At 49.9% G+C, this 15,775-nt stretch overlaps 1 protein-coding gene across 1 annotated transcript in view; it reads left to right on the forward strand.

The window, feature by feature from the left end:
- LOC118786734 (TOG array regulator of axonemal microtubules protein 1) overlaps window positions 1–15,775 on the forward strand; it is a 37,678-nt gene that overhangs the window by 18,061 nt on the left and 3,842 nt on the right. Inside the window, exons 3-16 of the mRNA XM_036542023.1 lie at window positions 590–724; window positions 1,513–1,767; window positions 2,293–2,588; window positions 2,907–3,124; window positions 11,072–11,172; window positions 11,483–11,650; window positions 11,773–11,838; window positions 12,193–12,365; window positions 12,539–12,707; window positions 13,208–13,438; window positions 13,694–13,817; window positions 13,993–14,098; window positions 14,420–14,655; window positions 15,329–15,487. Of these exons, the coding sequence (XP_036397916.1) occupies window positions 590–724; window positions 1,513–1,767; window positions 2,293–2,588; window positions 2,907–3,124; window positions 11,072–11,172; window positions 11,483–11,650; window positions 11,773–11,838; window positions 12,193–12,365; window positions 12,539–12,707; window positions 13,208–13,438; window positions 13,694–13,817; window positions 13,993–14,098; window positions 14,420–14,655; window positions 15,329–15,487 (2,437 nt within the window). The remainder of the gene's footprint in view (window positions 1–589; window positions 725–1,512; window positions 1,768–2,292; window positions 2,589–2,906; window positions 3,125–11,071; window positions 11,173–11,482; window positions 11,651–11,772; window positions 11,839–12,192; window positions 12,366–12,538; window positions 12,708–13,207; window positions 13,439–13,693; window positions 13,818–13,992; window positions 14,099–14,419; window positions 14,656–15,328; window positions 15,488–15,775) is intronic.

A 15,775-nucleotide genomic window follows, 5' to 3' on the forward strand; every position in this document is an offset into this window, starting at 1 on the left:
GCAGGAAGCAAATGATGTTTCAGGTAATCAGTAAAACCTGTTGGTAAATTGGGACTCTTCTTACTGTATGTAGCTGAGTAGCTAAACCTGAGGTCAGGCAACTGTGGATACATTTTATAAAAGAGACATTGTCCTGAGCAGGTAATGATATTAAAACGATGTACGAAAACCTTTTACCCATGGTATATCCGGAACCGTTCCAGTCAGAGCGCAAGTTGACCAATAGGAACAATGGATCGGAACTAATGGTTTTATAATTTTTAAAATAAATATTAAAAAACAAAGTGACACAATATTTATTGCAGCGCCCCCCCCCCCCCCTCAGCCTTGGCTAGCCTACACTAAATCCATCACCATGGGTTCAAATATCATGACTGCAAATGAAAGACTTTTCAAAGCAAGCAGCGATGATTTGCATATTAGCTGTCAGCAGTCATACCTATACTAGCTTTTTGGAAAAGTTTGAAGGACGATTTCTGTGATTTAACTGAAAAGGTATATCGTGGCTGAAGTTGTATTGGTGATGATATGTTCGGTGTGATCAGAGACCGGCTCTCAAGGATAACACACCCGTTTCCTCCTGTTGTAGGGTTTTTGGATTCCCACCAGCCCCGGATTTTGGGGAGGAAGGATTCACATACACAGGGAGTGTCAAGAAAAAGCTGCAGCGTTGAAACGGACCTCCAAGACCTTGAGTCTGTGAACCATTCAGACAGCAGCCGAGGTGAAACACTGACCTGCCTCCATATCCTCTTCATCACAGACTTGTAGACCTAATCATAGCTATCTAACGGGAATATTCAACCAACCGCAGGGATTCCGGACCATGGTATAGGTCAAAGGCCAGTCAAATAAAGGAATGAATAGAAAGATAGACAAATAAAGTTAAATATTGCAACAGAGCTGTAAGGTCAGTAGAGTCTGTGATGGTGTTGTGAGGAATCTGAACTGAAGTCAATATGGTGATCATCCTGGACAGCAGTTCTGTTTATTTTGTATATTTGTCTATAACATAAGCATGCCATTACTTGCAAGGTAGCCTTGGCCTGCCTGTCAGCAACCAGTCAATAAACAGCAAGCATGCCAGCATCACAAACGTTGTATCAGTTTTATCATAAGCTAGCGACCTAGCTAAGTGGATACCTCACGCAGTTTTGTAGTCACAACATCACCTTAACATTACTTTTATAATGGTCACATGATTATTTTGGCAGCAGTTTTGTGTACTCCTGTGGAGTTGTAACCAGAAAACTGCTGGTATATTACAGTACAATACAGTACATTTAGGGCTGAATAAGGCATCTGAATTACTTCAGGACTGGTAGATTTCTACTAAGGTTAGCCAGCAACTTTAAGATGTGTTTTTAATTGAGCACAATGCTTTTGTGTGCTATGGAGCTAGATTCTCTTTGTATTAATCAATTTGAATGAATATATTCATCATCATATTCATATGTTGATTGTAGTGCTGAAAAATGGTGTATGTAATGCTTTGTGTCATTTGCCTTGCAGGGGTGCCGAAAGCAGGCCGCCCCCTCTGTCGACCGACAAGCGTGGAGCGCGCCCTCTCCCTTCCCTCCAACACTACGCCCCCGGGCAACTTCCTCCTGCCCTCCTACCCACTGGCCAAGTTGCCCAGCAGCCCTCTGACCCCCAGGCTGTCCCACCGCCACACGGACTCCACGTTGTCCTTGTCCAGCACCTGGCCCAACAAGAGAGAAAGCAGCCCCCACCGCAGGGACCCCAGCCCCTGGAGGGACACAGAAGGCAAGGGCACGGTTTCACGGCTTTAGTTTGCATTCTTGGAAACCGAGCTGGAGTGGCTGTCTGAAAGCTGAGAAGGTGTCGCAGGCGCTGATGCTTGGAAGAAAAAAAAATCCAGACAGAGCATTGTGGGTTGAGTGGTATTGTGTTTCAGCCCAGTGTTGTTGTGTTGTTTGGCTGGACTCCACCCCTGATTGAGAGACGTCGTGTAAACACAGCTCAGTTCCTTTCCACAGGGTGATTTTCAATCAGAGGTCCCTCACAGAGCCATTTCAGGCCTGAGCACCCAAAAATGGTGGTGAACAGGAATGCAGTTTCATAGTACTCTGAGCCCAACATTGATACATCAACATTGATAGTGTAACCTGTCATACATACTAAAACATTTGATGTGACATGGGTATTTCACATCAGCAGTCTGTTAATGTAGTGGTGGCTGTTTTTCCCCACTAAAAGTAGTGAGTATTTGTGATGACTTTGGCTGCAAGGCCTTGCTAATCGATAGCCTATGGGCTCTCCGTCCCTCAGGTGACATGGCCAGTGATCGGCGCTCCCCTCTCCCCCTGCGGGCCTCGCTTGTGCGCTCGTCCTCCACCTCCTCGTGCCGCCACTCTCTGAGTGGCTCAAGGCCCGTCCCTCCCATCCCCCAGGGACCCCATGACCCGCAGGAGGGTCACTGGCAGCACGGGGATGGCCACGCACCCAGCCCGCCTGCTGCCCCACCTGCTGCCCCGCCTGACCAGCCGTCCCACAGGAAGATTCACCTGGACCTCTCTCAGCTCAGCCCGCTGGAGCAGGAGGAAGAGCCTGTGGACCACGAGGAGGTGACTGGAGCGCAGCAGCTTGCCTTAGAAAAGCATGGCAGCTCTTGGCATTTCAGTTGTCTGGTATTTCACTGAGTGTAGAGAGAACGTACCTGGCTGATGTGACAGAAAAGGGGGTCACAGCTTTGTGCTGTAATCCTATTTCTGACTGTCAGTCAGATTGGTTAAGGGATGTCCGGTAACCCTGCTGTAAGGTCATTAAATCTGTGTGTGTGTGTGTGTGTGTGTGTGTGTGTGTGTGTGTGTGTGTCTGTCTGTGTGTGTGTGTGTGTGCGCGCTCGTGCGTGTATGTGTTTGTGTGTGTGCGTGTGTCTCCAGATGATGAACTCCCTGCGGTCCCTGCGCAACAGTGCAGCTAAGAAGCGGGCCAAGGTGAGCCTGAGTGACCCCGACAGCCCGGACTCGGCGGTGAAGCTGGAGCTGGGGCTGGACTCTCCGTCACACACCTCCCCCTCTGTCACCAGCCCTCTGAGCGAGAGTGGCCTCTCTAGTCTGAATTCGCCACCCAACTCCACCCTCAACGGCACCAAGGCCAGGTTAGCGCCTCCCTGCGCCTCCAGCATTCGCTATGCTATAACGCTCATGTAAGAGAGTAGAGGATACAGTAGTGATCAGAACCACAGCTTCTGATTTCAAATTAAGTGCGAAGAAGGTGGCGGAGCCAAAATACACAGGAAAAAGGTGTCCTAACAGATAAAATCATAATCTATTTACAAATTTCATTTTGGTTGTAAGGCTTATCAAACCCTTGACTAGCCACTTCGATCAAACCAGCAACTTTGAAGCCACAGGCACCCTTCTGTGGTTTACATTTTATGTGGCACATGGGTGTTGGGTTCGTGCAGGTGAAGTTGCACAAAAAAAACCATCACATATGAACAACAAAGTAAAAAAAATTGAAGCAGTTTGTATTTAGAGGTATACATTTAAACACAAACATAAAGTATTATAGTTTCCATTATATGTGATAATATATAAAATTATCAAATATAAATGTAATGCAATATTATATAATATGTGTTATACGATTGTATTATATTAATGTTTTTACTGTAGATAAAACAGTATATTCTGTTTATATTTCGGTTCTATATATCTGTAATATTAAACCATGTACGTTATTATGCATCTTCACATACATTGTATTACTGTTTTAAAAAAAGAAGATTAGGTGAAGACACTGTATTCTGACAGACACTTGGATTGTGCTTCCTAATACATTACTGGAAGGATTAGGCCAGTGTTTCTCAAACCTCTCCTGGAGTACCCCTTGTCCTGCATGTTTTAGATCTCTCCCTGCTCCAACACAGCTGATTCAAATGATCAACTCGTTATGAACTCCTGAAGCTGCTTAATAACAAACTGATCATTTGAATCAGCTGTGTTGGAGCAGGGAGAGATGTAAAACATGCAGGACAAGGGGTACTCCAGGAGAGGTTTGAGAAACACTGGATTAGGCAAAGGCAATTTGCAGACACTGATTCAATCATGCAGAGGCACAAAAAAATCACAATTTAACCAGCAGAGGGCACCGTTTGTAAATTTGTGTGACTCATTAGCATAACTACCATGTGAAGGTTAATTGTTTAACTGATGGATGCAAAATTTGAGTGAAAGTATGAATATGCAAACCTGAAATGCAGTTTTTAAGGAATGTGGTGATTTTCAATTTTTAACCAAATGAAATGAAATGATCCCATCTGAAAGCATTTGGAAGATACAAGCTGTTTGGACTCAGTTGTTCCCTCAGCAGTAAGAATGTACAGGGATCCAGTAGTTATTGAAATAGTACAGTAGTTGTTTGTCATACAACTTTATCATAAAGTCACTTTGTTCTAAGAAATTTAAACAGCAGAGACACAAATAACATGCCATATACAGAGATGCATTTAAACACTTGAGAAAACTGGGATGTTAGGAAACCACTGGTAAAGGAAGCACCTTAAACATTTCCCCTTAAACATATATTGAACATATATGTGAATCAAAATGCATAGACACTCATACGTCAGTCGGACATAAGCCTGTGCACGTTCTGCAGAGAGAGTGCCCTAAATTAGCCTTCTATGTGGCTTGAATATGATGCTCCAGATTAGCCCCCTGTGTAGAATGAAAGTAATGAGGTTCATTTTCATCTGATTAAGTGATATTTACAGCATTAAATCCAGCAGCCAGAACAGTATTAGGCAGAACATTCCATATGATATTCTGATGGGGGTTGGACTCACAGAAACTAAAATAAATGGTGATATGAAGCTGGTTTATGGGACTGGCTGAGCTGTGCTATCCTTCTTCAGACTGTGACATGTGGTTCCCTCTGTAACCCAGTGTCTTATGGGTCCTGGAGTTCCCTGTAAACAGTGGAAGGAAATGTGTGAAGTGCTCCCCTGAGAGGGAGGGTGTAGAACACCTCGTTCCGTCATGGGGCCAGCACTCTGATGACTGCTTCTTCCGCTTGCAGGTTGCTGGGGAACTCTTAGTGGTGAGATTCTGTTCAGGGTTTCCTCCAGGGCCAGTGGCACAACCCTCTAGAGAGCTGGCTGTCCATACCTGCCCACCCTGAGAAATGGCTGCTTGTTTCCTCCAGGGGGCAGCAATCAGCAGCTAGTCCCTGCAGCTTGTACTGACCAGGGGTCCCATCAGTGCGTGAAACTGAGGGGGCAGTTTCACCCGTACTAGGTTCAGGCTTGTTTGCTATCACAGTGGGGTGTCGGTCAGGACACAGGAGTCAGGTTCCGGGTTCAGGTGTTTATTGGTGATTTTGAATGGATGGATACAAGGGTTTGTGGTGCATGGGTGTGTGGTTCCCTGCAAAGAGTAAGCAGGGAGAATGATCAGTACTGTTGGGTCCATGGACATACAGGCATTAAGGCATACAGACTTAAACTGCAGGAATGGCTATGAAAACATTTATACATTAAGGACACACTATCTTAATTAACATGCACACCCCTCCCTCTCTACAGGCAATTATATTACAACCAGTTGAAGTTAGGCATACTACTTACTTTGGCACAGACGCACACAACAACAGCACAATGTTTGGTCCCCAAAGGCTTGGTCTCCCCAGTTCTTCACCTCCCAGAGATTGTTATGGTACTGAGGTGGGGGAGGTCACTACCACCTTTATCTTGTCCCGTATCCCCGGCCCTATTGAGGCCCTGATTGGTGGCCAAAGGATACGGGCAGGTCCGAGGGCAAATGGTGACCTGGGGGCCGTCCTTGGGGGTGCGCCTGTGCCTCGAGTTACCGGTGGGGGTCCTGCTGATAAGGGGAGCAGCAGGACCGGTTTGGCCAGGTTTCAGCTGAGTCGTAAACAAGTGCCTGTGAGAGATGGGGGTGGTGCGCAAACAAAGACAAAGACAGAAACATACACATGTGGCCCTTTTCTACAGCCGCCCCCAAATTTCTTGTGGAAATTTGCTCCATACAGAGGGCCACGTCATACTTTCGAAGGGTGCTCGGTTGTGTCATCAGGTATGGCTGGGAGCACAACCAGCCGAGCAACTGGGCGGGTGTAGGTCTGGTCCTCGACCTGTACTTTTGCAGTCCAAACCTATCCGTCTCTGCCAGCTCCACCGGCGACGACACGTCCTCGCACATGGCGGAGGGCAGGCTATGTTGGTGGAGTTGGAGGTTTGCAGGCGAGCAGGAGGGAGGTCCGTCTCCTTCGGGACCACAGGCTTAGCTCGCCGTCGCTTCCATTTCACACTGCTGTGTTGGTGCCGTCGACTGGACCCCCTTCCTCGCAGAGTCCAGGACTTACGTACCGAGCTGGGGCCACCCGAACTGGGCGACAGGGTTGTCAGGTGGCTGCTGAAGGGCACTGGCTTGCCTGCTTCCAAACCAGTGGGCTCTTCCTGAAAGCTGCCTCGTTGAGCTCTCTTGAGGAGCTGGGCCTCTGTCTTTGGGTGCTTGGTGGCTGAGGGCTCACTGGCCTGATCAGCCGCCCCGTAAAGGGACGGTGCAGTCCCTCCCGGTAGATCTTGGGGGCCACTGACTGGGCTGCCTTCTAGGAGGGAGGGGCTTGTGTTCCTTGCCCCTAGCCCACAGAAGCTGGGTTCCTGCCGCTTTGCAGCATCCTCCACTTCTGCTCCACTTGGTCTCGCGGGTCCCTTATTTGCTGCTTGGTGGGGGAACGCAGCATGCTGGCCCCGTTGGCTGGGTTCAGCCAATCCCCACTGGGGCTTGCTGCGGGTGGTGTCCTCTCTGGGTTTGCTGACTGAGGTCAGCAGACATTTGGGGGGAGAGGTGCAGCGCTGAAGGCGCTGTGCCGGCCCTTGGAGTGTCCAGCCCAACCGGGTCTTGATTGCTGCTGGGCCCCCTGGTGGGCCCAGACGCACTGGCTCGATGGGGGTGATCAGGTGGGTGTAATCCGCCCCGATCAGCAGGAGTGGGCGCACCTGGTTGAGGGACTGCAGCGGGAGGCCTCTGAGGTGTGCATACCTCTTCTGCAGCTTTGCCACTGGATAGGAATGCTCTGACAAGGCCAGGTGGTCAGCGGTGAATGCATTCCGTATCCAGTAGGTCCTCTTTGGTCCGGATGCAGGGGAGATCTGAAATGACACGGCCGCCCCATGGAGGATATTGACCTCCTGCCGTATGGTGCGGAGGGCCAGATCCTCAGCTTTGCCTTGCAGGTGGAGCTGTTTGGCTGCGGCTGGGAGGAGGATTGTCCGCTCAGAACCATCGTCCAGTACCGCGTAGGTCTCTGTGGACCAGCCCTTGTGATGCAGGGAGACTGGGATACTTTGAGCATCACAGGGCTGTGGCCACTCGGCCGGTCCAGGTACAGAGTCTGGACGGCTGGGCGTGTCCTCTCCCCGGACCTCTCATTCACTTCGTGCAGTACCTGCAGGTGTTTGCCGTTGCAGGTACTGCAGGGCCGCTTCAGGGTGCACTGCGCAGCCTGAAGAGCGCAAGCACACCGCCAGCACCTCTGGTTCTCTTTGATCCAGGCCACCTTCTCGTCCCTGGAGAACCACTGGAAGGCGGTGCACTGGCTGAGGTAGTGCTCGGCGTTGTCGCAGTAGGGGCAGTATGCATCTTTCCTCCCCCTGAGGTTCCCAGCAGGTGGCGCTGCTGGCGATGACTTTGGGGCTGCGGTGCTGGTGGCCTGGTTGGCTCCGTGCAGGATGTTGGCCCTCCGCCTGGTGGGCTCTGGTGCAGGCCGCTGCTCCTTCTGTCCAGCTGGGGGGCGCTCTCTCCTTGGCTGGCAGCGGGCCTCTAGCTGGAGCCAGGTTGCAAAGTCCAGCAGGGTGTACATCATGGACTCGGGCCTGAGTCGGCTGATGTACCTTTTGAACCTGCTGAACTGCTCAGATGGGAGCTTCTCCAGAAGGCGCTCCACGTGTGAGCCGCAGGCTAGCTCAGCTTGGCCCTGCCCCCCCAGAGTCTGAAGGAGTCCCACCAGGGCGTGGATGCGGAGGGCGAAGTCGTCGAAGGCCTGCCCATCCCCTGGCCGGATTGGAGGTAAGGCCATGATGGCCTTAATCTCCCGGAATGCCAGCTGGCGTGGTTGCCCGTATCGGTCATCCAGCGCCTTCACTGCTCTCATGAAGGGGTCTGGGGCCTTGGAGAATGCGAGTGCCAGCCGCTGGGCCTGGTCGACCTTCAGGTGGTCCAGGAGGATGTGGTACTTGTACTGCTCGGTCTCTTCTGGATCGAGCAGGTTGTCAAGGGCCATCCGGAGCATGGTGTACTCGGTCTCATCCTCCTTGGTCAGGTCTGGGAAGGTCAGACCTTCCACCCTCCTGTAGGACCGTCTTCGCACAGCAGGGGGCGCTGTTCCTGCTGTCTGTGGTGGAGACGTCGTCACTGCTCCAGGGTGCTGCGTTGGCCCGTGGGAGGGCAGGGTGGCAACCGGTTGTGGGTAGGGCGTCAGGTATGAGGGCACGTTCATTACTGGTCCCTGCGGCAGATACTGAGTGGGCTGCAGGAGGACTGGGTTCTGGTCTGCAGTCACAGCCTGCATGGCAGGGGGAAAACTTGGCTGAGGCTGAGACAGGCTGTAGGGCAGCTGAGGGAGCTGGCCCTGTGGGTGCTCCCCCTGGTGGGTTGGGTGCACCTGCAGTGGCAGCAGGGGATGCTGCTGTGGAGGGGCTGGTTGCCGTGGCAACACTTGGCTGGGCGTGGCACTGTCTGTCAGGGTGCCCTCCTGCCCCGGTGGCCGGTGGTACAGGGCACTGGAGATGGACGCCGTGGAGCGGCTGACTGGTGGTGGCGTCGGGGGCGATGGTGGCAGCTGCATCCGATGGAGGTGTTCTGTCAGCTCCTGGACAAGGGCTGGGTGTGTTCCTGGCTGCACAGGCTGAGTGCGAGCCGTCTGGGGTGATGGCTGCCTTGAGCTCCGGCGTGAGGACCTGGCGCTGAAGGGAGTGGAGGTGGCAGAGCGCTGCAGCATGCGTTCCATGAGCTCGCTCTGTCGCCTCACGGTGTCCACGAGCTGCTGCACCAGTTTATCTTGACTGTGTGGGGCTGTGGGTGATTGACCCTGCCGGACTGGGGAACTCCTCTCTGGCGTCCTGAGGGGGGTCATCTCGGCCTGTCCCTCCTGCTCACTGGCGTGGACGTCCGCAGGTCTGTGGGTGCTCTTCCCCACATACTGGACCTCGTAGCTCTCGTGGTGGACCGGGCGACGGGTCTCACGGCGAGAGCGGCTTGCGAATGGAGGAGCTGAACCCGGTGTGCCTGACATGTCCACTGCAACAGCACCAATCCGGCTCGAAGGACCACTGAAACTGAGGGGGCAGTTTCACCCGTACTAGGTTCAGGCTTGTTTGCTATCACAGTGGGGTGTCGGTCAGGACACAGGAGTCAGGTTCCGGGTTCAGGTGTTTATTGGTGATTTTGAATGGATGGATACAAGGGTTTGTGGTGCATGGGTGTGTGGTTCCCTGCAAAGAGTAAGCAGGGAGAATGATCAGTACTGTTGGGTCCATGGAATGTAAAAGTATACATACAGGCATTAAGGCATACAGACTTAAACTGCAGGAATGGCTATGAAAACATTTATACATTAAGGACACACTATCTTAATTAACATGCACACCCCTCCCTCTCTACAGGCAATTATATTACAACCAGTTGAAGTTAGGCATACTACTTACTTTGGCACAGACGCACACAACAACAGCACAATGTTTGGTCCCCAAAGGCTTGGTCTCCCCAGTTCTTCACCTCCCAGAGATTGTTATGGTACTGAGGTGGGGGAGGTTACTACCACCTTTATCTTGTCCCGTATCCCCGGCCCTATTGAGGCCCTGATTGGTGGCCAAAGGATACGGGCAGGTCCGAGGGCAAATGGTGACCTGGGGGCCGTCCTTGGGGGTGCGCCTGTGCCTCGAGTTACCGGTGGGGGTCCTGCTGATAAGGGGAGCAGCAGGACCGGTTTGGCCAGGTTTCAGCTGAGTCGTAAACAAGTGCCTGTGAGAGATGGGGGTGGTGCGCAAACAAAGACAAAGACAAAGACAGAAACATACACATGTGGCCCTTTTCTACAGTGCGTCTCTCCCCCCATAATTCCTCCCAGAAAAAAGGGACAAATTACAAATTAAATTGGACAAATTAAGAAAAAAAGTAAAAAGTGGTGTATAAACCCAACATGAATTGATCTTTCTCACAAATCCCCCATCATCCAGTCAGGTCACCACTGCAGGGTGGAGGATTTCTGCACCTGTAACAACATTTCACTACAGTTGGTTTCTCATTCAGTATGCCTCGAACACACTGATCTAACCATGAGGTCACGGATGTCTAGCTTTCAGACTGTACATTCACTCAGGGGACAGAAGAAACTCTTTTGCAGCTTCTGAGGATAATACACATCCAGTGACGGTTGGCTTGGCGAGCTAACTCTCTAATCTCTCAGAGCTCTCCAGAAGGGCAGGCTGCTAAGGCAGGCTTGCACAGGCCTGAAGCTGGCTCTGTGCATGCACGCATCCAGCTTGACAACCACATTTCCATGGTTATACCAGCCTTGTGCATTCTCCATTCTTTTCCCCATTGTTGGGGAAAAACACAAGGTCAATGCTTGATCTTCTTTTGCCTGTACACTCTGGATTTTATATGGTAATCTGAATAAAGGTGGTTTAACAAAACCTGTCATTTAGTTCTGAGCTAAGTGGTTATAGTGATGCAAAGCACATCATATACTGTGCTAGTCTGCAGCACTAGTGTGTTAAGTACTGTAGCTACTGTAGTGCTGCATATTTCTCTGTAGGATTACTAAAACACAGCCTTTTGTTGCTACCAAAATACTCTTTACTTCTTTGTTATTGTTGAAATGTATCCACTGTTGTATGTATGGGTTTATGCATCATTTTCTTTTTGAAACACACAATTGAACTCTATATACAATGTTACTTGCTCTAAGATCCAACTTAAAATTTTAATTCTGATATGTGTTTATGGTGGTGTCATAATTAATACATAATTTGCCTCTGTGCTAATGAAATGTTCTGATGTCTGTCCCACTTCTGCAGTACTGGTAACTCCACCTCTTCGGCCACAAAGCCACGGGCCAGCAGGGTCTCCTCTGGCAAGATGAAGGCCTCTGCCTCTATGGATTGCAGCCCTCTTCCAGGTACAGAGCAACCCCATTACAACAGAGAGGGTCTTTCATAGTAGGGTGTGATTGAACTTTACTGGCCCTAGCCAGTGCCTTTACACTATGACATCAGACCCTCAGACCACCAATCACGCAGTAATGCAGCCGGCTCCTGCTGTGATGTCACATGGCGAAGACATCTGATGTTGGTGAAGGAGTCTGAGGGCTGTCCCCATTAGGAGAATCCTTGGGTGCAGACATCATAGTCATGGGTTTGGCACTGATGTGTATGTCTGAAAAGGTGCATGTATTTGGAAAATGCTGAAGGGCGTTTGATGCCACACAGGCCCAACGTTCGGAGATAAGGTCACCCCGGATGTGAGCGTGGTTGGCCAGCGGGTCACCTACTCCAACGGACCAATCGAGGCTGAGGAGGAGAGGCTGAGAGAGGCATCCCCACCCCCTGCCAGAACTTCAGGTCGAGAGCCAGTCAGAGCGCTGAGACCAGCTAGAGGTTAGTAAATTGAGACAGGGGTGATTAATGGTGGCTAGGACATTGTTGAGGAAAGATGGGGACGGTACAGAGTAGCTAGGCAAACACTGCTCTCACCAATGGGCCTGTCCTCTGTACTCCAGGATCTCAGGTCAACAGCAGCAGGATTTCACCGGCCAGTGGCATGTCGGAAGGTGTTATCGGCAAAGGTCAGTCCTCTCTCCTCCCATTGGCTCCTTTCGGCCTCACATTGCAGTGGCTCAGTGCAAAGTCCACTCCCCCTTTTTTCCTCTCTAGGTCATGACAGCCGTGCTCACTGCTGTGTTTGACATGGCAAACAGACACGACCAGCCTGACCCATTGCTCTGCCAAGGCCGGAGGCTGGGCAGCAACAGTTAGAGGGGTCTTCTGACTACACGCCAGTGTACATACTGACACTTCTTTCTTAAACAAAGAAAGAAGTTTGTGGTGATTTTGTAGCAGATACAGTGTGAGGCTCGGGGAAATCCAGGATCAGCTGTGATGCCCTCTGACCCCTACCTGCCTCCTCATTTCTCTCCCAGGTGTTTTTGGATCCTCCATACCCCTGTCCAGCTCTCCAGTGGTGGCTGTGCCACACGAGCAGAATGACACCACCTGCAGGACATCCAGTGAGCTTCCAGAGGGCGTGTATGGCCACGCGGTGTCTGCCAGCCACCATGAGACCAATGACAGCCCCGACACCGAGGAGCCAGTGGTGAGCATCAGACCTCAGTCAGCCTATCCCATCATGCCTTGAGGGACAGGAAGTGGAAAGAAGTTCTTTCCACTGGAATTGAGTGGTGCCTGGACCTTATGTGCACTTGCCTCACTCCTGTGGACTTTTAAGGCATGTAGTGAGTAAAATCTGTGTGGTTTTTCCCCGCGCAGGAGAAGGTGAAGCTGTCTAAGTCTGCCAGGGATAAGATGAGGCAGCGGCGTCTGGAGCAGCAGGAGATGCTCCATGAGCAGGAAGAGCGGCAGCAGGTGGAGAGGGCCCGTGAGGGCCTGTGCCAGACCAGCTCCCAATCCAGCATCGACGAGGTGGATGGGCTCAAAGGTCAGAGGTCATCTCTCACTTTCCATGAGTCATACTTGTGTTGTTTTTGTATTTCTTCCAGAATGAAAGTTATTCGTGCAAGTAGCAGAGAGACGGTTCATATGATAATTTGAATATGTTGTAGTTCACCTCCTGGTAACTCAAAATTCAACTTAAAAATGCAAATTAGTTTAAATTTAATTCAAATTTTGGGCTGCTGTCCATGAAGCTCCTCTAGATAATAATACTGTGTTATATTCCATTGTTGTCATTTGGCATCTGCTTTTATCCACAGGTGATGGTTTTTACATGTTATCCATTTATTCAGCTGGGTATTTACTGAGGCAGTTCTGGGTTAAGTATCTTGCTCAAGGGTACAGCAGCAGTGCCCTAGCAGGGAATTGAACTAGCAACCTTTCACCTATGAGCCCTGCTCCTTACCACTATTGTACATTGCTGCCCAATTATAGGAAAGAGTAATAGTGAGGTCAGTTTACTCAGCGTTCGTTTCTCTCGGACAGATTGGCAGCTGAATGGGAGTGAGGTGGTGATGGCCCAGCCTGAGGGTCTCCCAGAGGACTTGCCCATCAGATCTACTAGCCCCCAGGCTCCAATGAGTCCACTCAAGTCTTTCAGCCCCCACCACCAGCCCAGCCCCCCTACCATACCCCCCCAGTCCAAAAACTCGCTGCGCCGTGTGAGGAGAGCCCCCAGCCTCAACAAGACCCGCCCGTCTCTCTCCAACAGCTCAGGTGAGCCCCACAACCTGCGGAACCTTCTGTAGTTTGCATACTTTCTGATAACAACAACAGTAATAGTTCAAAACATTTTAATGTGCATCTTGGCAGCTGGACTTGATTGATGATTCAAAGAAGTAGCTTTTGCATACTTTTAATATGGGTTTAAAGGAGTCTTTTTAGCATACTTTTAACCTACAAATTAAAAAATGCCCATTTTCAAATATCCCTCACCCCGTTTTCATTTCCACATATCCCCTCTTCCCTTAGATGAGCTGTCCCTTGGTCCCACTGGCCAGAAAAAGGATGTCCAGGAACAGCCTGAGTTGCGACCATTCTCCAATCCTGAGCTGGCTCTGACCCAGAGTTTCGTGCTACTGAGCTCCAGTGACTGGTAGGTGCATGTCCTCACACCTCTGATCCTCACACTGGGGTTATAAAATGCATGAACCTTTCATCTGGCATTAGAACTATTTTTAAATAACTCATCTTTTCCAAGCAGTAGCTGTTTTATGTATTGATTTGGGTCACTATTTTTGGTGGTTGACCCTTTCTTTGATTGAATCCAGGGAGAAGAAGATAGAGGGGATGACCTTTTTCCGCAGTCTGGCACAGTACCACTCAGACGTGCTCCTCACTAGACTGCCGGACGTCTGCCGTGCGCTTATCCTGGAGGTGCCTCATTTTCCTCTCTCACTTTCCCAGTCCTGCCAATCACGTGTGTAATGGTAAAATCATCCTGAACCTGGAGACCCGCAGTCCTGCTTATTTTGATAGTGGTATACAGTACATACAAGCTGTCTGAACTAACAAGACAAAATTTATTGTTCGGTTTATGAGCTTGGACTAGAAAGGCTTGGAAAATACTGTAGTTGGTAAGCACTGTGGACAAATTTACAGTTTCATCAAGTCCGCCTGTGTGAAAGCATGGGCTTTGGATTCTCCGCCAGTTGCCACAGTCCTTTGAAGCTCATGAGTGTGTGTGTTTTTCCCCAGGTCATGAACCTTCGCTCTGGTGTGTCACGAGTGGCGGTGGTTACCTTGGGAACCCTGTTCACCCTCCTACAGCGGGGGATGGATCAGGAGCTGGAGGGAACCGCCACGGCGCTGCTGCACAAAGCGGGCGTGTCCAACGCCTTCATCCGGCAGGACGTGGACGCCGCCCTTGATGGCATGGTGCAGAGCTGCACGCCCAGCCGCGTCATGAACGCCCTGCTCGCGGGGGGCCTCAGGTGAGACGCCTCGACAAACCTGTTCAGGTGGATCCAGTAAAACATCCCTCCATTTATTCTTTACAGCCTAACTTTTTATATGTTTAAATATAAGTTAGATAGATGTGGTACAAGCAGATAAATTCTACTCTTCTTGTACAAAACCAGATATGGGATTTATTTGATTTGTTTTTTGCTATGGTATGGCAAAAAATATGTGAGCCTAACATGTTTCTTGTAGCATGATAAACAATAGGAAAATACACAGTCCACATGTGGTGGCTAAGTGTGCACAGTTTTCATTCTGGCAGTACTGTGTGCAAGATCCTTATTTCTGACTCCCCACAATGAAAATAAAATTTCCATTGCATACAACCCAGTAACATACAGCAAATCATTTTTCCTGATCATATTTTATGCTGCATGGGGAATTATAAGTGTTTCAAGTCTTTTCATTTGGCAGATGCTTTTATCCAAAGCGACTTACAAGTGATGCAGAGTACAACACAAACTCATACATCACTACTCATGACCAGAGTAGTGTGGGTGCACTAACAGCATATAACATTGCATAAACAGAAATGGGTGGCTTTTTCATTTGAGCAAGTTAATAAGTATACTGTATAAAATCTAGTCCAGGATGAGAAATGGTGTCTGACTGGACCCCTTCCGTGATGCCATTTCTTGTGTGCAGACACCTGAATCCAATGGTGAGGAAGTGCACAGCACAGCACCTTGCCGACCTGGTGGAAAAGATTGGCGCTGGCCGTCTGCTGTCCGGCACCGCGGACCTCACCGACCGTATCCTGCCTGCCATTGCCCGGCTGGCACAGGATTCCTCCCAGGAACCCAGGTAGAGTGCACCTCCTGTAGCCCTGCTAACATACAGTTGCAGAATTACAGCCAGAATTGGGAGGGACATTTTGAAATGGAATTTCCTCCCATTTTTTAAAAATGGAGTGGGGCATTTAAAAACAGAACTGGGCATTTCCACATTTTCACCGATACTTCTTCTAGTTTATGTCCTGTGAAATAATGTGCATTAAATGAGGAACACGATTCAGTTGTTTGTACAAGTAATAATTCAGAATCATCGGCAACTCTGTTCATTATTCATTATATATTATTTAAATAATTCTTA

Source organism: Megalops cyprinoides, chromosome 12 (assembly GCF_013368585.1).
Source record: "Megalops cyprinoides isolate fMegCyp1 chromosome 12, fMegCyp1.pri, whole genome shotgun sequence".
NCBI classification, from domain to species: Eukaryota; Metazoa; Chordata; class Actinopteri; order Elopiformes; family Megalopidae; genus Megalops; species Megalops cyprinoides.